At 47.3% G+C, this 24,836-nt stretch overlaps 10 protein-coding genes and 1 non-coding gene across 11 annotated transcripts; 6 read left to right on the top strand and 5 right to left on the bottom strand.

Moving 5' to 3' along the window:
• Positions 1-521: 521 nt before the first annotated feature.
• F4812DRAFT_423930 (uncharacterized protein) lies at positions 522-1,095 on the top strand. The gene has a single exon (XM_047933792.1). It carries the CDS (start codon positions 579-581, stop codon positions 816-818), a length of 240 nt encoding a protein of 79 aa, XP_047790949.1. The 5' UTR covers positions 522-578; the 3' UTR covers positions 819-1,095.
• A 696-nt stretch (positions 1,096-1,791) lies between these two features.
• Positions 1,792-5,536, top strand: F4812DRAFT_458162 (FabD/lysophospholipase-like protein; the record flags this gene model as incomplete). The annotated part of the gene is made up of 4 exons (XM_047937321.1): positions 1,792-1,937; positions 2,068-3,101; positions 3,175-3,400; positions 3,457-5,536. The coding sequence occupies 4 exons, from the start codon at positions 1,792-1,794 to the stop codon at positions 5,534-5,536; spliced, it is 3,486 nt and encodes a 1,161-aa protein (XP_047790948.1).
• On the bottom strand, positions 5,507-8,216 carry F4812DRAFT_337619 (pre-mRNA-splicing factor ATP-dependent RNA helicase PRP43). The gene has a single exon (XM_047931609.1). The coding sequence runs from the start codon at positions 8,152-8,154 to the stop codon at positions 5,881-5,883; it is 2,274 nt and encodes a 757-aa protein (XP_047790947.1). The 5' UTR covers positions 8,155-8,216; the 3' UTR covers positions 5,507-5,880.
• A 146-nt stretch (positions 8,217-8,362) lies between these two features.
• Positions 8,363-9,125, bottom strand: F4812DRAFT_423911 (ACN9-domain-containing protein). Its single transcript, XM_047933791.1, has 3 exons — positions 8,836-9,125; positions 8,685-8,784; positions 8,363-8,631 (listed from the first exon to the last, which is right to left on the bottom strand). The coding sequence occupies exons 1-3, from the start codon at positions 9,043-9,045 to the stop codon at positions 8,558-8,560; spliced, it is 384 nt and encodes a 127-aa protein (XP_047790946.1). The 5' UTR covers positions 9,046-9,125; the 3' UTR covers positions 8,363-8,557.
• Positions 9,126-9,246: 121 nt separating this feature from the next.
• F4812DRAFT_423909 (uncharacterized protein) lies at positions 9,247-11,345 on the bottom strand. The gene is made up of 2 exons (XM_047933790.1): positions 9,710-11,345; positions 9,247-9,656 (listed from the first exon to the last, which is right to left on the bottom strand). The coding sequence occupies exons 1-2, from the start codon at positions 10,958-10,960 to the stop codon at positions 9,597-9,599; spliced, it is 1,311 nt and encodes a 436-aa protein (XP_047790945.1). The 5' UTR covers positions 10,961-11,345; the 3' UTR covers positions 9,247-9,596.
• Positions 11,346-12,231: 886 nt separating this feature from the next.
• F4812DRAFT_423908 (uncharacterized protein) lies at positions 12,232-15,435 on the top strand. Its single transcript, XM_047933789.1, has one exon. It carries the CDS (start codon positions 12,727-12,729, stop codon positions 15,334-15,336), a length of 2,610 nt encoding a protein of 869 aa, XP_047790944.1. The 5' UTR covers positions 12,232-12,726; the 3' UTR covers positions 15,337-15,435.
• Positions 15,272-16,323, bottom strand: F4812DRAFT_337571 (Rab5-interacting protein-domain-containing protein). Its single transcript, XM_047931608.1, has 3 exons — position 16,323; positions 15,987-16,207; positions 15,272-15,908 (listed from the first exon to the last, which is right to left on the bottom strand). The coding sequence occupies exons 2-3, from the start codon at positions 16,050-16,052 to the stop codon at positions 15,618-15,620; spliced, it is 357 nt and encodes a 118-aa protein (XP_047790943.1). The 5' UTR covers positions 16,053-16,207; position 16,323; the 3' UTR covers positions 15,272-15,617.
• A 761-nt stretch (positions 16,324-17,084) lies between these two features.
• F4812DRAFT_t69 lies at positions 17,085-17,156 on the bottom strand. The gene has a single exon. It is a non-coding gene; the product is annotated as a tRNA-Trp (tRNA).
• Positions 17,157-17,887: 731 nt separating this feature from the next.
• Positions 17,888-20,634, top strand: F4812DRAFT_423902 (Mysoin-binding motif of peroxisomes-domain-containing protein). The gene is made up of 3 exons (XM_047933788.1): positions 17,888-19,077; positions 19,134-19,585; positions 19,642-20,634. The coding sequence occupies exons 1-3, from the start codon at positions 18,254-18,256 to the stop codon at positions 20,277-20,279; spliced, it is 1,914 nt and encodes a 637-aa protein (XP_047790942.1). The 5' UTR covers positions 17,888-18,253; the 3' UTR covers positions 20,280-20,634.
• Positions 20,635-20,794: 160 nt separating this feature from the next.
• Positions 20,795-22,536, top strand: F4812DRAFT_423895 (proliferating cell nuclear antigen). The gene is made up of 4 exons (XM_047933787.1): positions 20,795-21,204; positions 21,263-21,692; positions 21,784-22,073; positions 22,140-22,536. Exons 1-4 carry the CDS (start codon positions 21,163-21,165, stop codon positions 22,155-22,157), a joined length of 780 nt encoding a protein of 259 aa, XP_047790941.1. The 5' UTR covers positions 20,795-21,162; the 3' UTR covers positions 22,158-22,536.
• Positions 22,537-22,694: 158 nt separating this feature from the next.
• Positions 22,695-24,652, top strand: F4812DRAFT_423890 (Ribokinase-like protein). Its single transcript, XM_047933786.1, has 4 exons — positions 22,695-23,115; positions 23,247-23,326; positions 23,406-23,739; positions 23,884-24,652. Exons 2-4 carry the CDS (start codon positions 23,287-23,289, stop codon positions 24,503-24,505), a joined length of 996 nt encoding a protein of 331 aa, XP_047790940.1. The 5' UTR covers positions 22,695-23,115; positions 23,247-23,286; the 3' UTR covers positions 24,506-24,652.
• The last annotated feature ends 184 nt before the right edge of the window (positions 24,653-24,836 follow it).

The raw sequence follows: 24,836 nt of genomic DNA, 5'->3' as shown, positions 1-24,836 counted from the left end.
TACCTATGAATCGTCTTGCCTACCCAGCTTATACAGCTTGTAGGTACATTAAGTACCTGTTATATGTTAGTCTTGTTTTAGTCTTCTAACTCCTAGCTACGTGCTATTTTAAGTGAGTTAGCTACCAGTAAGACTTCGCGTTCCCAATATTCCAGAAAGAAAAAAAGGCTCGTAGTTTCATCTTGGACCAACATGCTTTAGTGGTGGATGCTATCGTGTAATTGACGCTGGCATTAAAACTTAGTGGCGCTTAAATAGGTAATCCACTTCAGCTAGTTGACTTATTCTCTTTAGCACGAGATGTAAAAATAGGTAAGCTCCAGCTCGCAAATACACAATCCAATACATTATGAATAAACTCATACAACTACTTGATAATAGGTTATTGCTTCGTTGTTTGTCTCCCGCTGTTTGGCAAGGGAGAGCCGACCCAAGCAGCTGGCTCTATTGCAACGCCTTTCATAGGCGTGTTAGCCCGTTGGTGGTGGGGGTCACGGGTCGTTCCGAGCCATTGATAACCTGTCACGTCCATAGAGCTTACAAGATATCATCTTTTGAAACACCGCTATATAGAATCTATGTGGCGAATTACTTACCTGTTATTACTTCCCCTGTTTGTAAGAGGAAGAGGTTATCATCTATTGGTAATGGTCTTGATGAGCTTACGGAGGGGATGTATCTTGGGAGAAAGAGAAGGAAAAAAAGCACAGGCGCTTCGGAAAAGCAATGAGGCTCTTAATACCAGCGCGTCGGAAATCTCTTCATGCCCAATGATTAGGACTCATATATGGGTTATTATTACCCTCTCCCATCCATAAGTGGAAGCGTAGTATGCATTTTACCAGAAACAGAAGCTGAAGCTGAAGCTGAGCGAAGCTGAAAACACTTCGTCCTCGGGAAGCCCAAGAGGCCACAACACGGGCCGAGTGGTGCTTTTTTTTTCGCGGCCCAACCCACCACCCAACAGTATTCGGACCATTCGTATTACTCCATATACCGCCGCCTGTTTCGACAAGCCTCCACAACGTACCTACCTAAGGTATGCAAGGCGTGTCTTTCCCAGGCGGCTATTTGGTCGAACTCCGCACCCTTGGGGATTTTCGAAAGCTTGCTGTTCGTTTGCTGTTCATTTTGCCCAATCGAATCGAATCCCACATTGTCGCGGACATTTACTGGTAGGTAAGCCCAGATGGGTTGTTCGGTTTCCATGTTGCACCACCAGCAACTGCGTGGGATCCTTGCGCCCTGCATTAGGTACTCGCCTATTGGCCCGCCGTGATGCTGTGTTTCTGGCACCGCCCTCTCGCCCACATGATTTCTTGCCATGTATGTAGGTAAGATAGGTAGTGCATGTGCATAATATATATCTGGTTGGCCTCACTTGCCATCATTTTGAATCTTCCCTAGTTTTTCTATTTTTCGACATTATTGATACCCTTGTTAATTTGCTTTTTTTTTGTCCTTCATAGCGATAACTCATCGGATTTGTTTATTTTTATTTTTTTTGGCATAACGTTGTTATTATAGATCTCTTTTCTCGCCCCTTTTGGATAATACCTTACTAGAACGAAGCCTCACTTGTAGTGCGCGAGGCCTCGGCAAGTTAGATCCGTGTAAAAGACCGGTTCGGAAGAGAGGGAATAGGGAAAGAAGGAAGAAAAAGACATGTCTAAAAACGATGGCACACCGGTAAATCTACTTGCGTTAGGTATATACACATTTTACTTATATTCATGTGACTAGGTAGTCATCTAGTAGATGTTCAAGTGTAAGCGGCTAACCTTTGTGTCAATGGCAGATGGTGGAGGAATTCGCGGGATATGCGAACTCAGGGTCTTAGACGAGATCATGAAGCGAGTCCAGAAAGCGCAAAATCTAGCCACCATACCGAAGCCATGCGACTATTTTGATCTCATGGGAGGCACGAGTACTGGCGGGTAAGAAAACCTAGCGAGTTGCCGTTCCCAGGGGGTGGAGATAGACGTCAAGGGGGGAACACAGATGTTGAGGCAATAAACAGTATGGATGATGTATCATTTCACTAACGAAAGCGATGTGGGAAATTAGGCTCGTTGCCATCCTCCTCTCGCGGTTCAAAATGACGACGACGGAAGCGATTGAGGCTTACTACGACTTCTCGGGTAAGATATTTTCGAAAAGAAATAGGAAGGGGTTTATGGCCTACTTGGCTGGTCATCCGTTCAACGAGCGTCCTCTTGAGAACATCATCAAGGAGATGGTCGCCGCTCGTCAAATAGGAGAGCTTATGATCGATCCTAGGCCTGAAGCTCGGTCTAAGGCCTTTGTCTGCTCGCAGCCCGCGCATAAACAGGGACAGGCGACTCGCTTCAGAACGTACGAACCGCCACCGCCTTTGAAGAGAGACGCTTCTCTGGACATCCCCTCTCCATCAGGATCTTTATCGTCGTCATCCTCATCTTCCCATTCCTCGCCTTCGAACGCCCCCTCTCGATCCTCGGCTTCTTCAGTGGAGAGTACCCCCGTGGCTGGCTCGCCTAGACTCGAGGGCCCCATGCCTGTGGTGAGTGACCCGTGGAATGAGTACAGAGATATCCAGATCTGGGAAGCCGCTCGCGCCACGACCGCCGCGCCGTCGTACTTCGACCCCATAGTAATTAGCCGTGGCGGTGATACTAGGACTTTCATCGACGGGGCAATGGGCTGTAATAACCCGGCAAAAGAAGTCGTGGATGAGGCGGCGGCCCTTTTCGGAACGGACTGTGTTCTGGGCTGTCTTGTCAGCTTAGGGACCGGGTTCTCCGGCGAGGTAACAATCGGGGAAGCCCAAAAGGGGGTTAAAAAGATGGTCGGTTTGATCAACAACCTGAAGAAGATAGCTACGAATACCGAAAAGGTACACGAAGACCTCCGGAACCTGATACGGGCTGACCTGGACACCTACTTCCGGTTCCAGCTCCCTGCTGGAGCCGAAAATATACGCTTACACGACTACAAGAAGCTCGATGAGCTGTCTCGGCTCATGCAAGTGTATATCGAGAAGGAGTCTTCAGAGATCGACAAGGTTGTGCGAATATTAGTGGACAAGGCAAAGCCGCGAGGTATTAGCCTCGGCCAGATCGGTGAGTTCTTGACTTCTTATTGCCAGTGCCCATGTATTTTCTTAGCATTGGACTAATTGCGAGCGACTCAAAGCGGGTGCCGACCATGGCCAGATCACCCCACCCAAGAAAGATATTCGCAGCCGACCACATGTGAGCGAGTTCTTCGTCGGAAGGAAAGAGTATCTCGAGACCCTTGCCGACGCTCTGTGCCCGGATCCGCAGCGACCAAATCGCAAGAGGCATCACCTCCTCTACGGCCAACCGGGTGCCGGCAAGTCTCAGACAGCCGCTAAGTTCCTAGACGATTACGGACATTGGTATGGATTACCGTACTATCGATTGCTTTCCCATTTTCTGACGTCTCTTTTGCTAGGTTTGACATGATATTATGGGTCGACGCTATGAGCAAGGAAACACTCGAAGCTGGGTTTAAGGAGCTCAGGGGCTGTTCAGAATTCGGCTATACAGGCGACGGTTCGGCTCAGTCAATACTCCACTGGCTCCAGACGACAGAACATTCCTGGATTCTCGTGCTTGACGATGTGCGCGGCGATGTAAGCAAGTATGTGCCCCAGGGCAATAACGGAGCCGTCTTCTTTACGAGCCAGGACAAGTTTATGCAGCCCACTCAGAGGTCGGCGACCATGTTGGATGTTCTGGGCGAAGGGGAGGCAGTCGAGCTACTGCTCAGCAGCGCGCAACTCGAGGAAGAGGCAGACGACAAAATACGCAGGGACGCAGTGAACCTGACGAAGTCCCTTGGCTACTTGCCCCTGGCCATTGAACAAGCAGCGGCGACGGTCCGGATGCAGCAGTGGGGAATTGAAGAGTACGCGAAAAAATTCGAGAGCCACCGTGACGTCTTACTGAGCAGAGCAGGTTCCGACTCCCAGAATGATTCGCTCGGCCTCCAAGCCGTGCACGCATCCTTCGACGTCACGTACAAGGTCATAAACACGCAAGCCCACGACGTTTCCAACGAGGCGAAGGCCGACGCGGCGAAATACGCCCTTCAGCTGCTAAACCTGTTCTCCTTCTACCACAACGAAGGCTTGATGGGGAACATTCTCAAGCGCGCGGTCAAGCTCCGCCCGGAAGATAGGAAGGAGGATGATTACGGAACCGGCATATGGTCGTTCGCGGATCTACTAGCAACAGACGAGTCTGGAGAATGGATCGAGCACCGGTGGCAGTTAGGCGTGGACCTGTTGATTTCATACTCGCTGGTAAAAGTGGCTAAAGACGACCAAGTTCGAAGAGTGTACTCTATCCACGGTCTCGTGCATGGTTGGGCAAGGGAAAGAATGCCTGAGCATCCCCGCTCCGTGCGAGCGAAGGCTGCCAGGTTGATCCTTTTCGACTCGTTTACTGAAAATCAATCTACTCACGATGACTTCCAATACGGGTTCAAGATCCTTCCGCACACAAGGGCCGTTATGAAGACTACAGAAAGTGTCTCGAGTGACATGTCACTAGAGATCACTCACCAATATAAACATTGCCTCCTACTGGAGGCAGCAGGGGTTAGTGGTATTGACCTTAGTGAGTTGGTGTCAGTTCTCTTGGCTAGCCAAGGACATCACGGAGGGCTTTCCGAGAGGTTTCTCGAAATCGCAGACACTGTTATCGAAGCGACGAAACGTCGGGGGATGCTTCTTCCAGCCCTTGAGCTCTCAAGGAGTTGCTACAGGGCACGGGCACTGCTCTACGGGATGGAGCATATGAATTCGGTGCGTAATCTGGTAACCACTGCATCACTCTGCATCGAGTTGGGGCAGTATATACGTGCTGCAGAAACGCTGTACCTTTGCCTCTGGATCTACGAAGAAATCCATCCGGAGGAGGATAAATTGCCGATCAAAACCGCCTTGGCCATAGCTCATTTCCACAATCATCAAACAGACCAGGCCAGAGACTACCTACTTGAAACGGTAGAAGAGGCTAAGAGGCGGTATGGTACATCCCATCCGAAGACTCTCGAGTGTCTATCCAACCTAGCTATCTTCCAGACAGCCCAGGAGAATTTCGAGGAAGCAGAGAGCATGCTGAAACACGTTATGGAGATAGAGGATAAGCTTTTCGGATCCAGATATATGAGCCGAACCTACACTCTTCACAATCTCGGGATAGTGTATTACTACCAAGACAGATTCGACGAGGCGGTAGAATGTTTCTCGACAGCGTCAAAGCTAAGCAGGACCCTCTCTCATTTCGATGTCAGATATTATTACCAACAATACGCGTTGGCGATGGCAGTATACCATAAGGGAGACCGGAAATGGGCTATCGAGCGCATCAGTCGGTGTTGCACAAGATTCAAGCAAATGCTGAGCGAGCAACATCTTTACATAGAACAGGCCGAGCGGCAGAGGGATTTATGGATAGAGATAGGAGATAAAGATCTAGACTCTAACTATGACGAGGCTCCCTTATTTCCGATCTTTCGGTATTAGGAAGGAGGGGAAAAGGGAAAAGAAAGAAAAAGGATTGCTTTGTCCTGACTGCCCGATACTATCCAGCTTTGAATGAGCCACATACAATTTAAAAAATATTGCATACACGGTTCTGATGATAAAGTAACCCTATGATCTGACTTTGTAAATGATAATTGTAGGTCTCACTGAACTATTGCTGTTCATACTAAACTGGCTCTAGACTCAACAAAGGTAATCGTCTTGAAAATCATCTACTATTCGAGTCCAGGTGTTTCCCACAATGCTATTTGTAGATGGTCATTACCGTATGCTTGTGGTAAAATTGGGGAATCATCGTGTTTTATCCTATATGGTGTAGAATATCAACTGCGTTCCATGGCTTCGACGATCCAGTCTGCTTGAACAGTGCTGACCTTCTTAACATAACTCCTCTGTGTAAACACGTGCTCCAAGAACATTATAGCCTCCCGTTTCTGGCCATGTAGAACACTGGATGGGTGGATGGCAACGACATGCTTCCCTTGGATTGTAACATAACTCGAATCTGGAGCTAAAAGGGCACATTTCGTGCCAAAGCCTTTCATGAAACACTTTAATAGCAATGTTGCCCTTTCAGGAGACATCGGTACAAACGGTTGGGGATCTGGTGGTGGTGTCTCTGTAAGCAATTTCTCCTTTAAGCATATACCTCGAAGTTGCTTTCGAATGTTAAGAGCTTGTTTCATGTTCCGAATATTTACTTTGCGCCTCTTACACCACTCAATTCGATCAGTATTCTCCGCCGCATACCGTTGCATAGTAGTCAAATACGTAAGAATATCGCCTTCTCTTCGATATAATTCTTTGCGATATTCTTCAACTTCTTCTCTTGCTTCCTCGGACTGCAACTGGTGAAAGATATTCTCCCCGGAAGTGATGCAGGAAATAATATCAATGACTTCGAGGAGACAGTCATATTGGGGCTCGCTTGCCGCAAGAAGCACTCTCCCATAGGGCGCAGAAACTGGGAAAAGAGCTAGCTTCCGCCCGATTTCCGTGATAGTGCCGTCATCTGCAAGTGCACCCAGGAAATGGAGATGTATCAAGGCCTTTTCCACTGACTCGATATCAGGAAAGTCCATTAACGGAAACGAGAGAATATCATTGATACCGCGTGCCTTCATTGTTAAGACGGCACCTAGAACGTCATTGCGCAAAATTTCTGGTAGATCGGCCTCTTTGAGCGAGTCGTATGTTGCTGATGTGTAGAGTCTATAGCATTTGCCGGGGCCTTCACGCCCGGCTCGGCCAGTCCGTTGTATCGCTGATGATTTTGAAATTGCTTTTGCCAATAATGATTCCATTCCCAATTGTGAACGGAATTGTTTAACTTTAGCTTTTCCGCAATCTATCACATAACGCACACCTGGTACGGTGACGGATGTTTCAGCAATATTAGTTGCTAAGACTACTTTCCGCGTAAAGCCCTTCTTGGCGGGTAAAAATGCGTTCTGCTGCGCCTGAATTGAGAGCTGGCCATACAGGGGACAGACTAATAGCTTCGGTACATCTGAAGCCAAAGTCTCGCAGTGCTCCTCGATAAGACGCTGAGCAGACTCAATTTCCTCTTGACCAGTCAGGAAAGCTAGGATATCGCCAGGTAATGGTTCGTGTAAATGGATATCGAATATTTGCTTCAGAAGAGCCTCTTGAATGTCTGTGACAGGCCTACTCGTATGCTTGATCTCCACAGGGTATTGCCTTCCTTTGATTTGGAGGAGCGGAACAGCACGACTCGAGTCATGCGGCGCAAAGAAAGTTTGGATTTTCTCTACGTCCGCTGTGGCGCTCATGATGACAACTTTCAAGGGTATACCTCCCCTTCCGGTTTTATCTCCTGACAGTATCTGCTTCAAAAATCCAGCGATCAAGTCTACGTCAACGCTCCTTTCGTGAATTTCATCGACGATTACGGCGCTATACTGACGTAGGTTTGGATCTCGCAAGAGCTCCTGCAGTAGCATACCTTCTGTAAGAAACTTTATCTTAGTACCCTTTGGGACATTATGATCGAATCGAACAGAGTATCCGACAGAACCCTCGCGTGATGCTCCCAGAGGCGTTCCCATCTCACGAGAAACCCTATTAGCTAGAGTTGTCGCAGCAACCCGTCGAGGTTGGGTTATAGCAATCATTCCACCGACGTTTACCATGTCGGATTGCACTTTGACTTTTTTTCTTCGACACCAGGGCTCATCACAAAGAAACTGGGGAACTTGCGTACTCTTGCCCGAACCAGTCTCACCCACAATGAGTAGCATATCATTATCACCTCGCAGCCGGGCCTTAATTTCGCTCTGATGAGCCCATATTGGTAAGGCCTTGCGGGATTTTAGTAATGAAGGGTCACCATTGCTGCTCGTGGACCGCTTAGGGGGGTGTGATTTTCCAGTTTGTGGATTAGGTTCGTTAATAACATCTTGCTGTGGTTCTTGAGTTGTAACTGGCTCCTGAACTGATGGCGGTTTCTCTAATGGCTTCTTCTCAGGTGCGAGATAGGCACTCAGAGATATAGTTTTATTTCCAATTTTGACCACTGAAGCATCATTCGTAGCCTTAGTTTTGCGTCTCTTGGGTTTATGTTCATCGTCGGCCATTTTGAGGTTTTGTTGCTAAGATTGAGAACAAAGCTGTAGACCTTTTTCTCACTAAAAAGTTTAGAGCAAACACTTAACATATGCTACCAGCTAGCACTGTGCTACGGTGATCCAATTTCTACGTAGTATCCAAAAGTCACGTGCCATACAGTGCTAAGGCCAGGTACGTAGGTACCTATACCTAAACACATACGCCAGGAGGAAATCCCATCTTTTTATTCGGATGGTTCAACTGTCGACTCTATGAAGTAATACTTAACATCATGGGCGTAATAAGAGTTAGATAGCTATGAACCAATTAGTGGCATAAATTTTTGATACAGGTAGATATATCAACAGTTTGTACGGCGATTATAATATATATATATCAGAATACGTTAGAGAAGAGTAGCAATGCGAGACGTCATTCTTCCTGCTCATCCTTGTGTCTCTTCTGAATCGCTTTCATGAGTTCATATAATTGCCCTATTTGCTGATCTGGTAGTTTCTGTTAACGAATCGGTTCTTCGGTATAACTGAGGTCGACGAACCACTCATTTTCTCAACTTTCGCTGGATCCAGTTTGTCGCCAACCCATGATTTCCCTTCAATGTCCTGAGCGTAAAGCTGCCATTGTGTGAGGAATCCAATCTGGGGCAGCTGTTAGTCATCGTATATGTACTCATCGAATAAATTCCGTACCAGATGTACTGGGTTTTCGACATTCCTATGGGCGCGAAACTCGGCCTTGACATATTTGTCGCCCAGTATACGCATCTCAGGATCTAGGAATTTCCGATGAGCTCTAAGTAAACGTCGATAGAGGGGAATCGGTGGTAATAATGCCATTGGTTCCGGCCTCAGGCCTTTTCCCGCCGTTGCTGTAGCCCATAATCTCAACGAAGGTCTCATGGCGAATGTGTTTTGATATTGAACTAGATTAGTGACATCGAAACGTGGTAGACGTTGTAGCGATGCTTCTCGTACCTACCTTAGATACCTCTGGTAAACTCTTGAGATTTAGATCACACAGTAAATTGAGAATTTACTACGAGACCCCACACGGTGCAGAGTGACGCATTGCCGTTTTAGAAGCACGATAGCTATCAGACTCTCGCGAATATAAAATAAGATCAATATAATTTATGCTTACAATCTTCAATAAAAAGCACTACTGAAATGCCACTATCCTAGGCTGAGAACAAATACCACTTTGCATCTCCAGCAAGAACCTCGACGGGAACTCTGAAACATAACTGCATACACGACTAACCACTATGATGCATTACTTATACTTCTCCCAAGGTGTCCATCCGATCAGGGTTGTCAACTTTGAACAGGTCTATTGTTCCAGGCGAGGGAATTATCGCATACTATCAGAATGTTGTAGTACAACCTATCCACCATATCCAAGAGAACTATTGTCCCCTTCATTAATGTTTTAATGTAGTACCCAATCAAAATTATCTGATGCTTTGAAGTCTGCGGGTATGTACCACCGTTCGATCGCTCAGCTGGTCGCTCTATCTAGTTGTTAGTCCCACGAATGTGTAACGAGTATGATGCGATAACTTACCTTACTGCCGATCCTATCAATGGTCTTGTTCTGGATGGTAACTTCATCGCTCATCGCATGTGCGAACATATTCAGCTTGCTGACGTCTCTAAACATACTATCCTCAGCATTCTGAATTCTCTGTTCCGATTCAGCGTTTTCTTCGTCGTCGTCATCTTCAAATGCATATTTAGACTTCTCGGCAGCAGATTGCTGAAGGCCATTAGTCTTTGCCTTGGCTTCTATCCTCCTGAAGGTCTCTTCCATGCGTTGATTCCCCTGGTAACCGTCTTTGCGAGTGGCTTCGCGTAACTCTCGATCAGCACGGTGCTGCTCTAAGACTTGCTGCTCCATCTCTGCTGTCCTCTTCGAAGCCGTGAAGGGGTTTGACACATGGACAGCAAACATGCTACGATTTAGACTCTTCAACTTCTTCGTTGACTGCTCAGCATCTCTGCTTGCCATGCTGCCCCTATCAATTAGACTTTCGGTGTAATTGAGGCTCTCGCTCTGTGCACCTAGACGAGCCATCGTCTGCATGGCAACATTCACTGCTTGAGAGGCGACACGGGCGCCATTTTCAGCCGTTTGTGCTGTAGCCAATTTCTCTTCTTTGATCTGCCGCTTAATGTCATCAATTTCTGCTTCTTCCAGCTCTTCTTCCGTGAGTTCGCGCTGTTCTCCATAACCACCGTATTTGCTAACGCCGGAATCGGCACCAGATTGCCCGTATGTTCCATTTGGCTGGGTAGTCTGTTTCTGATCATAACGTTCGCGAACCCCGGAGAATAGTGCATCTCTGTTGGCATCCGTATCATTGCTATCGGTGCTACTTAGTCCGCCGTAACCACCGGGGCGTGCCTGCGCACCTCCGTAACCGTTTGAGTTGCTATATTTACTCGCGCCATAGCCTGATGCCGCACCATATTTATCATTGGCGAAGCCGTTGGCGGAGTGTTGATTCGCAGTACTTGCCGAGGAGTAACCACTATCGCCGGTATTGGAGTGTATTGGAGGAGCGAAACCATTCTGAGGAGACGGTCTACCAGGTAGACCATTGGCTGAGGGTTCGGGGAGACGCGCGCGAACTTGTTGGTAAGACGTCATAGGAGCATATTTGTTGGTGTCGTTCATATATGGGTCATTAGCGGGTTGAGATTGAGCGTAGGGGTTTTCGGACACAGGCGCCGGGGAGGCCTTCTTCCCGAAGAGGGCCTGACGATTCGCATCGTCGTCGTCCGCCTTCTTCCTTCCGAACGTGAACTTCTTCATTTTTGGCTAGAGATTTATCGCAATGTTTTGAGGGTTGATTGATTGGCGAGATGGATTGTTGGGATGGCTAGAAAGTGGGAGGTCTGACGGTTATAAGGAGGCGGATTACGGGACTGAAGACGGAGGATGTCTTAGGTTACGTTTCGAAAAGGAGGGGACCAGCTGGATTAGAAGGGAGTTAAAGGAAGCCGATCAGTTCTATCCAAAACAATTCGTCAGTTCCATGCCGCAGCAAGTTATTTAGTAGGGGTAGTAGGGGCAGTAGGGGGAAAGCTCCATAAAATTTAAATATTTAGTTGGCGGTCAGTGGCGGTAAGGCCGTCAGCCATTGGGGTGGCAACTTCTATTTGGTTGAAGAATTGCCTATTCTAAGTTTGGGTATTGCCTGTTCGTATTGTTTTTTTGTATTTTTGTATCCATGTACACGTATGATATGCATGCTTATTACCTTAAGTACCTAGGTAGTGTACAGCCACTACATAGTACATATTGCACTGAAGTTTCCCTCAATGTTTGTATTGTATTAGCCTAAGTTAGAACCTAAGCTAGAATAGGTATGTGCTAAACCTTCGTCATCGGTAATGCTCTCACATAAAGAAGGTACTGTCTATTATATCCCTATCTCCCTATCAATGAAGCAACTGTTATTTCTTGTTCGACATTCGCAACTGCCAGCGTGGGTATTTGATGATTTGTACCTAACGTAACCGTTTAGATTTAGGCGGATTTCATTAAGGGGCTAAATGTTGTACTAACAACCCGGACAATACATTATAATGTATTCCATAACACTAGGCGTTTCTATCCGTGGCAGCCCATGAGAGTCAATGTTTACCTTTCTGCCACATCGCGGCATAGCCACATGGCCTGACCTTGAAGATTTGTTGGAGCACCTGAAGGCATATGACCATTTTCCAGTTGACCTACTTCGTTCAAAATGTAAAATACATCTCGTTGCATAGGATTTTATGATGAGTGTACATGTATACTACCCTGCCATAGGTTGGTGATGTTAGGTAGTATGTAATACAAAGCACAATTAGAGAGGTAGGTACCTACCAATACATGGAAGACTGCACTATTAAAAAGCATAAGAGATAGAGCTGGTAGAGGCATGGCATGAGCATGTGTTAGGTATTCAGCTACCGATTTATGGGGACATATACTTACGACATCTCCAAAAATAGCACTTGCTATATGTACTCCGGGTGAGTCAAATACCACCCATACTAGGTAGGTACTGTCTTTATGGATTATGGCCGGTCGAATTTATACCGACGAAGCCCATTACCAACTTCACATAAGATACTTATCATTTTCAACATTTTATTTCTAACGTAGGTATACCATATCGCCAACAACGTACAAGTCACAATGGCTGGTCTAAAGTTGCATTGAGACTGTCCTTCTATCAACTAACAAACAGCATACAAATTTGAACTTTCCGTACACACATTTGTGAGCTTTCTAGCTCTAACTTCTCGAAGATGATACTACAAATGCATCCTCTTTATACACAGCGAATAGCTCAAGACCATGCAATAGAACCAATACAAAAACTCTTCATAACAGCAAACAGACTATAAGCCAGGGACCAAAAGAATCTGCATCCTAAAACAAAACAAAAACAAAAAAACAGCCGGTCATAGCTCCCTTAACGAGGATTATATAACGCCAGAGTATGAACGGGGTTCAACCTAACTGCTAGGTATTCAATTCACCAACTTACCAGTGTACATAATCGATCCGCTGGCTGAGGTTGGGAAATGGCCTCTATATTCACTTTTGATCATGACCCTCCACGGGTGCACTCGCCTTGGCGGTCCGGCCAGGATTCCGGAAAGAGGCCTCAGGCTGAGCGTTCCGTAACTACCGGCGCTATCCTCGAGTCGGAACAGCTATCCGATCCTGACTTGGAGAGACTCGAAGCAGAGCCGCAAGATGGCCCCATCGAATACAAACTGCACCTCTTACTACGCCCTCGGAGGATCTATAATAAAATGAGTACCACGCTTAAAGTCTCTGGGTCTCAGCAGTCCAGGCAGATACGAGAATCAAAGCAGCCAAGACAAGGAGGTAATATTCCCCTCGCTGCTTCGAATCAAACTAGGCAGAACCGCCTCCATCACTTAACCACTCAGTTACTTTGGAGATTACAGCAGTCGTCACCAAATCATTCCAATGCGAGACGTGAACTTATACTACCGAAATTACCTGAAGACATTGCCGACCTCGCAGCACTGGAGAAGCCCCAACAGCTTCTTCCAGGCCTGGAAGAATCTAATGGAGCATTGTATGAAATAGGAGTAGCTGATGATGGAACGTTCGTGGGGCTGACTAAGGATGAGATGGATGAGAGTATGACGACTCTGAAAGTTATGGCTGCTAGTTTGGGATGTAGGGTTGAGGTCCAGCGCATGAAAGCTGTCGGCAGCTGCGAGTGGACAGATAGCACGTCGGAATTGAGCGACGAAGTTCATGTCGCGGATCTCTGGGTGGCAGAAGCACTTGTCATGCCAGTGATGAATACCCGGAGCAATAGAAACGGTCAACAAAAAAACCAACCGGATATTGAGGCTAGGAGAGGTGCCTCAGTTACCGAACAGCTTCGAGTTTCGCTTATCGGCCCGACGACTTCTGGTAAAACGACACTTCTGGGAACACTGTCAAACGGTACATTAGATAATGGCCGAGGAAGTAGTCGGATCAACCTATTGAGACATCGGCACGAAGTCGTATCCGGACGGACCAGCTCCATCGCACAGGAGCTCATCGGCTACGATGACCGGAAGATATTTAACTATAATGTCGACAATATCAACGAATGGCCTGATATACATGATCGTGCGGAGAATGGCCGGCTGGTCTTTCTGCTCGACTCTGCCGGACATCCTCGATACCAGCGGACCACTCTTAGAGCTCTGGTTGGATGGGCTCCTCATTGGACTATCCTATGTATCCCCGCGAACGAAGACGGAAACCCTACCTCTGGAGTACACTCATTACAGGGTGCGGATGGTGCCATGGGAATTGGAATAGCGCCGATGGATCTGGCTATGGCACATCTTGATCTGTGCCTTAAACTTACCATACCTCTTGCCATCCTTATAACTAAGTCTGAGTTGGGACAGCGCGCGCTACTAAAAGAGAAACTAAATATAGTATTCACCAAGATCAAAGCTATGTCGAGGACACCGAAGCTGCTTACTTCCGCGGTACGTGACGAGGATAGCCTTACAGAGGTATCCGAAAACGACTTACAGAAGGTCAAGGACGAGGTCATCGAGCCAATTTCCAAGTCTACCGATCCATTATCGATTGTTCCGATCATACTCACGAGCGCTGTCAAGGGCATAGGTATCGGATTAACCCACGCTTTATTAAGAAGCTTGCCGGTCCCGCCTTTGCCTACGGCTCGAGACTTTGTCCCATTGGCCTTGAATCCGGAGCAACCAGCCGCATTATTTCACATTGACGAGGTTTTCGAGATGTCATTGAGCCGTGCCCAAAGTGCCGCATCGTCCACGTCGAGCGAGAGTGCGCCGGTGGTAACGGGGTACCTACGATTTGGAAGGCTATCTATCGGTGATAATGTAGTATTAGGTCCTTTTCCAGGGGATGACGATGACGCCGGTGCTCTGGTGCCAGAGGACTACCCTTCGCCTGGATACGGCCTGTCAATCCCACATCCATCATCTGCGGAATTTGCTCGTCTTAGCTCTCGTCACACACTCTCGGCCTCCAAAATCGAGGGTGAGTGGCGGCAAGCAACGATCGTAAATATCCGCGATTTGAGACTTCCGGTGCAAACAATCGAAGCAGGACAAGCAGGCTCTATTCAAGTAGTTTTTAGCAAGCCTCGCGAGGGCTCATCTGACACAGGCGGCGCTGCCCTTGAAACTTTAAGGATATCTAGTACTCGACTTCGCAAAGGACAGGTCCTCGCGGTGCCTAGCCAGCACATGATTGATACGGGTCTCTCGCTCCAAGCCGCCTCCAGTCTAATAGCTTCTTTCAAAACACCGGATGTCAAGTTACTAACTGTCAATAGTCTAGTGAACGCGTACGTGGGGATGGTTCGTGCGGCCGTTCGGGTACTAGGGGTAAAACGTCAAAGATCTGACTTTGGTGCGCGAAAGGTCGCGACGGAAGATAACGATGATGTTTTCAATATGAATGATCATATCGAACTTGAGCGTACCAGGTCAGAAGCGGACTTGGAAGAATACCATACGCAGTATCATGTCTCCCTGGAACTTTTGAACCATAGGGAATGGATCGAACTTGGATCTCAGATCGTGCTCGTGGAAGGCGGGTCCAAAGAGAAGTCGGGCCTTGAAGGGTATGTCGGTCAGGTAATTGAAATTGGAGAGTAAACAAGCGATGAATAATAGACCGTGTAGCAGTATTAACGGTCTATTTATTAGGGGATATCACAACGGGAACAAGCAGTGAGATAACAGTGATAACGACGTATTTAATATTATTCAAGACTGAAGGTTTTTGATGTCTTGGACTGGTACACCACAAACGTCCTACGTAATCGTATCGTACCTTATTACCCAACGCCAACCAATGCTTCGCAAATACTTATTCATAGACCGAACCACCCATCATCATCATCGTCATCCCGGCTCTGCTATGCCTACCTCCTATGCTATGCCCTCACCAGACCGTAGAACAGCGTCCAAGTCAACGTGTAGCCCGCGAGCCCGCTGAACAGCCCGCCCGTCCAGAACTCGTACTGGGTGCGGAAGTACCTGCTCGTGTCGAACAGGCCGTGGCCGGCCTTGAGGGAGGTCGGGGCGACGCGGGCGGCGTAGAAGAGCACCGTGGTCAGGATCGTGAAGACGAAGTAGAACAGGAAGCCGTGGTAGGACTCGAGGCCGAGGATGCCGGCCGCGGCGCCGAAGATGGATGCCGTGAGGGTCTGCAGGTTGGATAGAGTCTGGCGTGAGAGGGTGTTTGTTTAGCATATAAGAGGTACCTAGGTGTGCGAATGGAAGGATTGTATGTCTGGACTCACCCTGGAGTTGTGCATGATGGACTCGGGCACGATGGGTGCGATCTGGAATTCTCTTTCGGTCGGCATTGTTGCGATTGTTGTAGAACCACTATCCTATCCTTCTCTTTTGGGGTATGCGTTTATAACCCTTCGTGGTATTTCTTGGTGTCGCTCGAATCTAGTAATGGGTAATGGGTTTGGGCGTTTGTGATATTGGCGTCACAGTACAAAGTAGTAAGTACCTGTAACGTAATGTTGAAGTTGAGCAACTTGAAAGTGAAGGTTTTAAGTGGGGAACGCTACAGCAGACGAATAGCGTGAGGTCCACGGGTTTACTAAGCTTGCTACAGTACCTACCAGCATAGCCGACTTACATGAGAGCAAATCCCCTGGATCCCCAAGTCGTTTCTTCATTCCAAAATATTAAGGCTTTCTTATTTTTGTCATATGCTAGATTAGTATGAAATCTTTCATACTACCTTCAATGATCCAAGTACTCATAACTGCGTGCTGCTTCAATATATTATACCTCGGTACGGGAAAAGTAACAGATATAGCAGATCAAAACTATAAGACCGTAATCTTACAGGACCGCAAGAAGGCTTAAGCTCAGGTGAAAGTACATAGTCGGCCGAATCATCGGGACTCGGGAGGATGGCATTGAGCTTCGTCAACTCACAGGGCGGAGCATAAAGCAACCCTGCTGAGGGAAGCACTGCCAAGTAAGCGAGCGAGGATGTTTCTTCAAGGATCATAACGTCGCAGTGGCTATTGCATCAAACAATAACAGCAAGACTTGTAGGACTAGGTATCTGTATATACTATTAGTTCTCGTCATAAGAACTAACTAAAACGCTATAAGAGTGAGTCTCTTGGCCATAATTGTGTCAAGTTACATAGTTTGCTGGCATGACAACTCAGTTATAAAAAACAAGCCCGTTTCGACCGACTGACAAGTCTACCGTTTGATAGCTTGTGGCATTTGTCAGGCAGCGTTGGCGTAAAAAATTAGTGACTTATCAGTCTAGACAGCAAAATTATAGACATGCGCATAATCTCAACTATAGAGGATAGGAGACTAAAAGTTAAGTCTTGACATGAAGGCAAAAATATGATCTTTGACCCCAACCCGATTTGAACGGATAACCTTTCGATCTGGAGTCGAACGCGCTACCGTTGCGCCATGAGGCCGTTGGATAAAAATTTTGAAAGTTAAGTCTATATTACTAGCAACAAAGTGTCTGGAGTGGCTCAGCACGATTACCCGGCAATTGCCCTGAGACTCCACACTTCAACGTTCTTGATTGGCTAACCTCAGAGAGAAATGGAATGAAGCTTCTAAAATAACCTAGGCACGTTTTCGTCGGATCATTGGTTCATATCGGACTGCAAACGTTTTGGCTAAGGCTGACTGCAGGCGCTAAGGCATGTTATAGTTTAGAAATGTATGTACAATTCCACTTCTAAATTCATCGGTTTAGCAATTCAGCAAGTTCTAGACGTTCTCGAGGTCACTCCCCCCCCCTTCCATGACGAAACGGCGCTGATGAAGGCTAAAATGGAGGCTAATGGAGACTTTTTGAATACGGGGCTTTCTATGGGGAAAGCTTTAGCTTTAACCCCCTTGACGGGATCTCGGACATTACTCACTGCGTACCTACCCGCCCCTACATGTAGCATGCGCCTACCTCATTCATGTAGGGAATGGTATAGGTAATGTATATTACCAAGTAAATAAGGTTTATAGGTACATACGGTAGAGGTAATCTTTCAGTCCCGTCTACTTAGATTGCCATTTTTGCCAGGATGTAGCTACTTAGCTACCTAGGTACTTTACTTAGCTACTTGCCTAATTAGATCAATTGTGCTACCAGTCAGGGAGACCTAGGTATTAGGGATCTTATTAATCTACTAAGGATCAACTTGTTAATGTTAATCTCATGTGTACATACGAGTCAAGTGAACAAAGCACTTGTTACCTCACTTCTTCCGTTAACAACCTTTCATTCCTTTTTTTTTTAACCGTTCCCTTTGCTATTCCTTTGCAAACCCACCTAGAATCATTTACGTACCTAATTTTCCTTAAAGATTCTATTGTCGCTCTTTTTCCTTTTTTTTAGTGAAAACCAAACCTTGTCATATTCAATACGACCAAGTGCGACTGAGCGTTGAGCGAATCATAAGTCGTCTCGCGCCAGATGGACGCGATCCGTCGTGCGACACTTGCAATTACATGGAGACTCACGTAGATGAGGGCACGCCTTTGAGCAACTACCTCGAGGGTACGTATGCTGGTTCCGTGCTATACATTGGCCCCTCAATTTCTTCGCTGGAGCATCCCTCCTTTAGCGACCGAAATGCCCGGATCTCCCACAGTCCTAATCATAGTTACAGGCACGGGGGAAAGAGAAGAATCTCAGTGGCAGGAATCCGACGACGATAGGAATTACGATAGATCGCCATCGTCTAGTCCACCGCGAGACTTCGCCCCGAGGGGGTTTGCCAAAGTCCGGAAGAGGTTTAGGGAACACCTCCCTAGACCCCTGCATCTCGATGCCAACAATCTCCCATCCCGCCTCAACTTCGACGAGTTCCATAACCATGCCTCCCCTATCTTCGATGTGCTGCGACTGTTAGTCGAGGCCGTAACCTCATCTATCGATCATGCTCGGTCGATCGGTTTCCTCGAGCGGCTGCGTCTCGCAATTATACAGTCCCAACTTCTAGACAACCCCTTAGTTCTAGGCTATCAAGCTTCAGACGATCCTACGCTATCGCAACCGGCTGGCGAATCAAATTTCCATGGAATTACAGTTTCCGGCGCTGTTGCCGCGGTCGTGTTCGGCTTCGGAACGGCGTTGGTCATCCGTTGGTTCTCGTTAGGGGGATTTGTACCGACTTGGAGGGGACTGCTAGTTTTCGTTGTCGTAGCGTCTCTAGCGTCTCTATTCGTAAGGGCGTACGTGCGAAGACAGATTCTAAGGAATATTCAGAAGCAAGGGCTAGTAGAAGCCTCGAAATTTTTCTCGCTCTCCCGGGAATATGATTGCGCAAACAGTGCAGCATTAAATTTCGTAATGGAAGTAGAATTAGTCTCTCGTGGATATCGACTGTGAGTCTAACTTTGCGCCTAAAACTCGGTAGTTTGACTAGCTAATCTATAAATAGGAGCACGCCTATCCCTCCTATCAGTCGATTGGAGAATAACGGACAAAACGTTAAGTGCCTTCAGCTAAGGAAAGCCCTCCGAAACAGTTTAACGGAAGTCATTTCCAAGTATTATCATGTGGCCTTTACGATTTGGGCATTCGCAGAACAGACCGAATTGCTGCAATTGCAATCGCAGTATCAGTTCACAGTCGCCGATGTGGTGGAAAGGTTCCAGGTGTTTTCAAAGACTGACGCCCAGGACGCTGAGAAATTGCAACCCTTGAAAGATGCCGCATTTCTCTTCCACGATATTAGGAAAATGTTCCTAAGTGGCTTGCTTGCTCTTCACACTGCCGGTAACGACTCTGACCGACACCGTTTTACGACTATACTAGAAGCATTTGAGGAATTAAATATGGTCACGAGGCAAGCCTACACGAGGGTGAGAGATATCCTGGCTGATAATGACTGTAAGTGAGCTAGCTCTACGTTTCATAACTACTATTTTCTAATAATCCGGTTCTAGTCCAAATTCCCAAGAGTCCTCGGGGCCCCGAGACGCCAAGTCATGATCGATGGCGTCACCAGGTTCGCAGATTGAATTCGATGACTATGAATATCCGCAGTGTGCAGGCTAAACTGCATCTCCTGCGTGAGGAGTCATCCAAGGCTCTGAACGAAGCTGACGATATTACCGACTTAGGGCCATTGTTCATGGCCCAGTATGAGTCAATTGGACAGGACCTACGGGATCTAATGGAAGCGTGGCAGTCAGGAAAGGCTTCGCTAGCGTCTGGTATCGACAGAAACGAGAAACGGTTATCCTCGATGGGTTCTACGCTCATGTCTCCCCTAAGCACGATGAGCGGGCGGACCATAGCGGAGGAGGATGAGAATAGCCAGGACGAAGGTGTTGCCGACGCATATAAGAAGCTTACTGGGGGCTCTTCGCCGCCGTCAGAGCCGGAGCCGGAAGTATTCGAGGCCATCTCAATTCCTCGCCCAAAGAGTTTACTCACGCGGGAAGAAAGAATAATCAAGATGAGAGAGGATCGAAAGTCTAGAGAAATCGCCAAGGCAAAGGCCGAAGCCCAAAGGGGCATGATGCGAGAATTACAAGGCGTATTAGAAAAGAATCCCGGACGTGGTCGAGTCTCTCTTTGAAAAATTTCGTTAAACACTGTATCATTTCGACTAGCAGCACCAGTTGGGCCCAAGGCGCAGGTAACGACTAGATTATGAACTGGGTCATCGGTTGTAATATGGCGCATTTGGGATAGAGAGCGATCCGATTCGAAGTTGACTTCGTCATGGCGTTTTCTTTATTTGGTTTTTCTTGGGGGGGTCGAATTTACTGCATAGAGAGCTGGTCATCCATACGATCTTTGCTTAATGTCTTTTCTATGTCACTCGTACATACAATATAAAAAACAAGATTCGCCTGACTTATGTAGGTACGTAGGCGTATACATAAGGTACATAAAATAATAAAAAGAAACTCGAATGAGTTGAGAAGACACCATGATGAACTACCTACGCTTCTTACGATGTGAAGTGCAAATAAAGGGGTATCAAAGTACAGTGTAGATGATAACGAAAACTACCTATGGCCCTGTATTTAGGTAGGTTAACCATTAGGTAGGTACATGGGAATGACGAGCCTTGAGATCAATTGATTGGCTGTTTAGGTATGTACATGGCGTATTAGGCTACCTAACCTTAGGTAGGTACCTGCTGTAGGCAGGTAAAGATGGGGCTTTCGCGCGTCTGCCTTCAATTAAAGACGCGTCCAACCACCCAACGCGTCTCCATTCCCCAGCTTATCCCACTAATTTCTAGAATTATATTTCTTAACAATATTCTCCAGCGTAACCCAATTTTAGAGAAAAACCATCTGGATAACAACCTCACTCTCAAGAAATTCTTACGACAGTAATCCCGTTTCGATCCTTCCTTTTTACCCATCCATATACGACATTTTCAAATACCCAGCTTTTTTTTTTTTAATAGCTTATTTTTTCTTGTCTTTTATCTACAATTAATCACCATGTTAGAGGCACGACTTGAGCAGGCTCAGATCCTGAAGAAGGTTTGTCTAATCCAATGGTATATATTTCCTACTGCAAATCAAGCTGACAAGTTCTTAGGTGGTCGATTCCATCAAGGATCTGGTGCAGGACTGCAACTTCGACTGCAATGACTCGGGTATCGCGCTGCAGGCCATGGACAATTCGCACGTCGCCCTGGTGTCGATGATGCTGAAGGCCGAAGGTTTCTCTCCTTACCGATGCGACCGCAACATCGCCCTCGGCGTAAACCTCGTCTCCCTCACAAAGGTCCTACGCGCGGCACAGAACGAAGATATCCTCACGTTGAAGGCCGAGGATGCCCCCGACTCCCTCAACCTCGTCTTCGAGAGCAGCGAGAACGATCGTATCAGCGAATACGACCTGAAGCTCATGGATATCGACCAGGAGCATCTGGGTATTCCTGAAACGGAATATGCCGCGACTATCTCTATGCCGTCAGCCGAATTCAGACGCATCTGCACGGATTTGATGGCTATGTCCGAATCTGGTAAGTGATAAGTGATGGTTCTGTTGTTCCTCCCTCGATTAGCACTAAACTACACATATCATGAAGAAAAAAAGTAGCTAACGCGTACAAGTGACAATCGATGCTACCAAGGACGGTGTCAAATTCTCGTGCAACGGTGACATCGGTAACGGTGCCGTCACTCTCCGAAGCCACCAGAACGTTGACAAGCCCGAGCTCAATATCGATATCGAATTAACCGAGCCCGTCGGCCTGACATTCTCCCTCAAATACCTAGTCAACTTCTGCAAAGCCCAGGCTCTGTCCAGCACCGTCAAGATTTGCCTGTCTAACGAAGTGCCTCTTCTGGTGGAGTACGGACTGTCTGGTAGCAGTTATTTGAGATTCTACCTCGCTCCCAAGGTATGTCAAGACCGCAACCCCTTTTGCTATAACCATCACGTCAAATTACTAACACCAAAGCTACAGATCGGTGATGAAGAGTAAAAGGAATTAAGGGTAGCAGAAACTAGTGAGACCCACGAATATACCACGAAAATGTTGGGAAGGTGGTCGACTACCACGGGATTTGCCATGGGGGGGGGGGGACTTCTCGTGGTCTACGAATTGGTTACGAATGAATAACCGCATGCAAAAAAAACATAGGTAAATGTCAATTGCATAATTAGTATAGGAGGGTTTGTTGGATGCATTGACTTTAGATGCGGTATCAACCCGTAATTTTCGAGACGATTATGGGGTTTTGTGGCCTTAATATAAAGTTTACTTTCTTACCTGATGAGACTACATACCACTTAATAAGTCGTCGTCTCATGCTGCTGCTGTGCTGCTGTGCTGTTAACAACTTTTGAAGCAATGAAAACCACCTTAAGGTATGTACTAGGTACATACACTTACGCTCGCAGCCCTGAGGATGAACCAAGCTGAAAGCAGCTTAGTGCGGGGCTATCCGTCATGGCGGGGCAACTCCTGCAAGCTGATTAGGTGCATTAGACTCAGCTTTTCTTTTCAATGGTCACTTATCGAAGAGAGTCATGCGTCTTATTGTCTTCGGCACTCGGCGGGAAGGTCATATTATTATCACGGCTTTCCACCGTCTACTAGTCTTCCCTCCGCTTCTTCTTTTCCTCATGCTTATTGTCTTAACTAGATTTGTGGAACATAGCCAATTACTTGACTTTCTCTAATAATACACCCACCCGATCGTATATACTTTTAGATACTCATTCAAGTTCGCATTTTATCTACTAACATCACCATTATCATCACCACTATAATCATCGTCGTCAACAATAACCGTCCGCATGAGTGCCGAACCGCCGTTCGTCCCGGAGACGAGCGTCTTAGCCGTCGCCAGCCATGTAGGGAAAAGCCAATGCTTCTAAGCAGTCAGTTTCCTATTTTTCTAGTAGCTAATAATTCCCTCTTTGAAGGTTGTCTCAGGGTGAGAGTTCTCTAGATTTATATATACCTTATATACACCTACCTACCTACCTATATATCTCCCTATATACCATAAAATAATCGTCAGCGGCACCCCTTTTCCCGTTAACACCTGTTTTTTTCTACGGATAGGAACGTAGGGAATAAGATCGCCGTCTTCGCGCTCCAGTCTATGGGTTGCGATGTCTCTGCTATAAACACCGTACAGTTTAGTACGTATATACTTGTTGTCAATTGGGTACCCCATAACCGAACATCGCGTGTCCTAACAGGAATGTCAAACCTACAAAGGCAACCACACAGGCTACAAGCAATGGAAGGGCACGCGCGTGTCGGCACAAGAGATCACGGATCTGTGGGAAGGGCTTAAGCAGTCGTACCTCGACGACTTCGACATGATGCTCTCCGGCTACGTACCCGGCGCGGCCGCCGTCGAGGCAGTCGGGAATATCGGCAAGGAACTCAAGCGTAAGTCGAAGGACCAGAAGCCGGGGAGCTTCTTCTGGGTGCTGGATCCGGTTATGGGCGACAATGGCCGCCTGTATGTCGCAGAGGACGTCGTACCCGCGTATAAGAACCTGATACAATATGCCGACCTTATCTTACCCAACCAGTTTGAAGCTGAGTAAGTCCACTGCTCTCAGATACACACAACACCTCCCTCTCCTAGATCAGTGGATGGGGGACTCGGTGAAATCTGGTCTTAGATATCTCAGTAAAAGGGGGGCGGGGGCGAGAGTGCGTCAGCTAATAACTGCGTTTTTGATAGACTTCTTTCTGGAGTAAAGATTACCGATTTTGCCTCCCTCGAGAATGCGATTCGAGTCCTGCACCAAGACTTCGGCGTCCCCCACATCGTCATCACGTCCGTCTCTTTACCGACCCTCGACTCCTCCCCTTCTCCGCAGGCAACCCGTACCATGTCGGTAGTAGGCTCGACCATGACTTCGGATCGACAGCCGAGGCTCTTCAAGATCACGTTCCCGGTGTTCGAATGCTACTTTAGCGGAACAGGGGACATGTTCGCGGCGCTGATGGTAGCCCGCATGCGCGAGGCGGTAACGAACTACGACAAGCACAGCAACGGAAACGGAAACGGGAACGGGAACGGGTCCCTAGTCGAAAAGCTATCGTGGCTCAGTCCCGACGACGTCGACGCCCTGGACCTGCCCCTCGCGAGAGCGGCGGAGAAGGTCCTGGCCAGCATGCACGAGGTCCTAGATCGCACTTGCGCGAGCTCGACGGCCGAGCTGGCCGAGAAGCAAAAGGGCAAGAACTTGGACGAGAAGACGCTGCATCTGCTGAGGTCGAGGGCTGCGGAATTGAAACTGGCGAGAAATCTGGGGAGTCTGCGGAACCCTAAGGTGGAGTACCGCGCGGAGAAGATGTAAGTGGACTAAGTAGATACTGGCTGGCTGCATTGATACTGCATTGGGGAGGGCGGGTTAGGTTAGATCGTGACATTGGGGCATTGGTGTACTCATGTCTACTACCTAAAGCATAGAGAGAGAATAGAAAGTGCTACATCATCACCATCACCACCACCAGAAGCAGACCCTGATTTTCATAATGTGATGTAATATGATGAGTCCTTAGGATATTTCTTGTAGAATATGTATGTATGTATTCATTTCTATTCATATCTCATCCTCTATTTGTCCACGAGAGCTTCCAACCCAAACCTTTGGTAGCCGTCCTAACCAGAGTCGTAACGAAGACATT

Source organism: Daldinia caldariorum (assembly GCF_022478825.1).
Source record: "Daldinia caldariorum strain CBS 122874 unplaced genomic scaffold F4812scaffold_6, whole genome shotgun sequence".
Classification (NCBI taxonomy): domain Eukaryota; kingdom Fungi; phylum Ascomycota; class Sordariomycetes; order Xylariales; family Hypoxylaceae; genus Daldinia; species Daldinia caldariorum.
The sequence above is the reverse complement of the archived record's forward strand: the minus strand, read 5'-3'. Positions and strand labels throughout refer to the sequence as shown.

Bases quoted from the DNA above. Each gene is read 5' to 3' on its own strand.
- F4812DRAFT_423930 (XM_047933792.1), top strand. From the start codon at position 579: ATGTGGCGAATTACTTACCTGTTATTACTTCCCCTGTTTGTAAGAGGA.
- F4812DRAFT_337619 (XM_047931609.1), bottom strand. From the start codon at position 8,154: ATGGCCGACGATGAACATAAACCCAAGAGACGCAAAACTAAGGCTACG.
- F4812DRAFT_423911 (XM_047933791.1), bottom strand. From the start codon at position 9,045: ATGAGACCTTCGTTGAGATTATGGGCTACAGCAACGGCGGGAAAAGGC. The intron at 8,785-8,835 runs GTACGGAATTTA...CAGCTGCCCCAG, and splicing joins TCGAAAACCCAGTACATCTG to ATTGGATTCCTCACACAATG. The intron at 8,632-8,684 runs GTTCGTCGACCT...AGAAACTACCAG, and splicing joins GAAAGTTGAGAAAATGAGTG to ATCAGCAAATAGGGCAATTA.
- F4812DRAFT_423909 (XM_047933790.1), bottom strand. From the start codon at position 10,960: ATGAAGAAGTTCACGTTCGGAAGGAAGAAGGCGGACGACGACGATGCG. The intron at 9,657-9,709 runs GTAAGTTATCGC...ACAACTAGATAG, and splicing joins TTGATAGGATCGGCAGTAAG to AGCGACCAGCTGAGCGATCG.
- F4812DRAFT_423908 (XM_047933789.1), top strand. From the start codon at position 12,727: ATGGCCTCTATATTCACTTTTGATCATGACCCTCCACGGGTGCACTCG.
- F4812DRAFT_337571 (XM_047931608.1), bottom strand. From the start codon at position 16,052: ATGCCGACCGAAAGAGAATTCCAGATCGCACCCATCGTGCCCGAGTCC. The intron at 15,909-15,986 runs GTGAGTCCAGAC...CTCTCACGCCAG, and splicing joins CCATCATGCACAACTCCAGG to ACTCTATCCAACCTGCAGAC.
- F4812DRAFT_423902 (XM_047933788.1), top strand. From the start codon at position 18,254: ATGCTGGTTCCGTGCTATACATTGGCCCCTCAATTTCTTCGCTGGAGC. The intron at 19,078-19,133 runs GTGAGTCTAACT...ATCTATAAATAG, and splicing joins GTCTCTCGTGGATATCGACT to GAGCACGCCTATCCCTCCTA. The intron at 19,586-19,641 runs GTAAGTGAGCTA...ATCCGGTTCTAG, and splicing joins TATCCTGGCTGATAATGACT to TCCAAATTCCCAAGAGTCCT.
- F4812DRAFT_423895 (XM_047933787.1), top strand. From the start codon at position 21,163: ATGTTAGAGGCACGACTTGAGCAGGCTCAGATCCTGAAGAAG. The intron at 21,205-21,262 runs GTTTGTCTAATC...ACAAGTTCTTAG, and splicing joins AGGCTCAGATCCTGAAGAAG to GTGGTCGATTCCATCAAGGA. The intron at 21,693-21,783 runs GTAAGTGATAAG...AACGCGTACAAG, and splicing joins GATGGCTATGTCCGAATCTG to TGACAATCGATGCTACCAAG.
- F4812DRAFT_423890 (XM_047933786.1), top strand. From the start codon at position 23,287: ATGGGTTGCGATGTCTCTGCTATAAACACCGTACAGTTTA. The intron at 23,327-23,405 runs GTACGTATATAC...AAACCTACAAAG, and splicing joins TATAAACACCGTACAGTTTA to GCAACCACACAGGCTACAAG. The intron at 23,740-23,883 runs GTAAGTCCACTG...CGTTTTTGATAG, and splicing joins CCCAACCAGTTTGAAGCTGA to ACTTCTTTCTGGAGTAAAGA.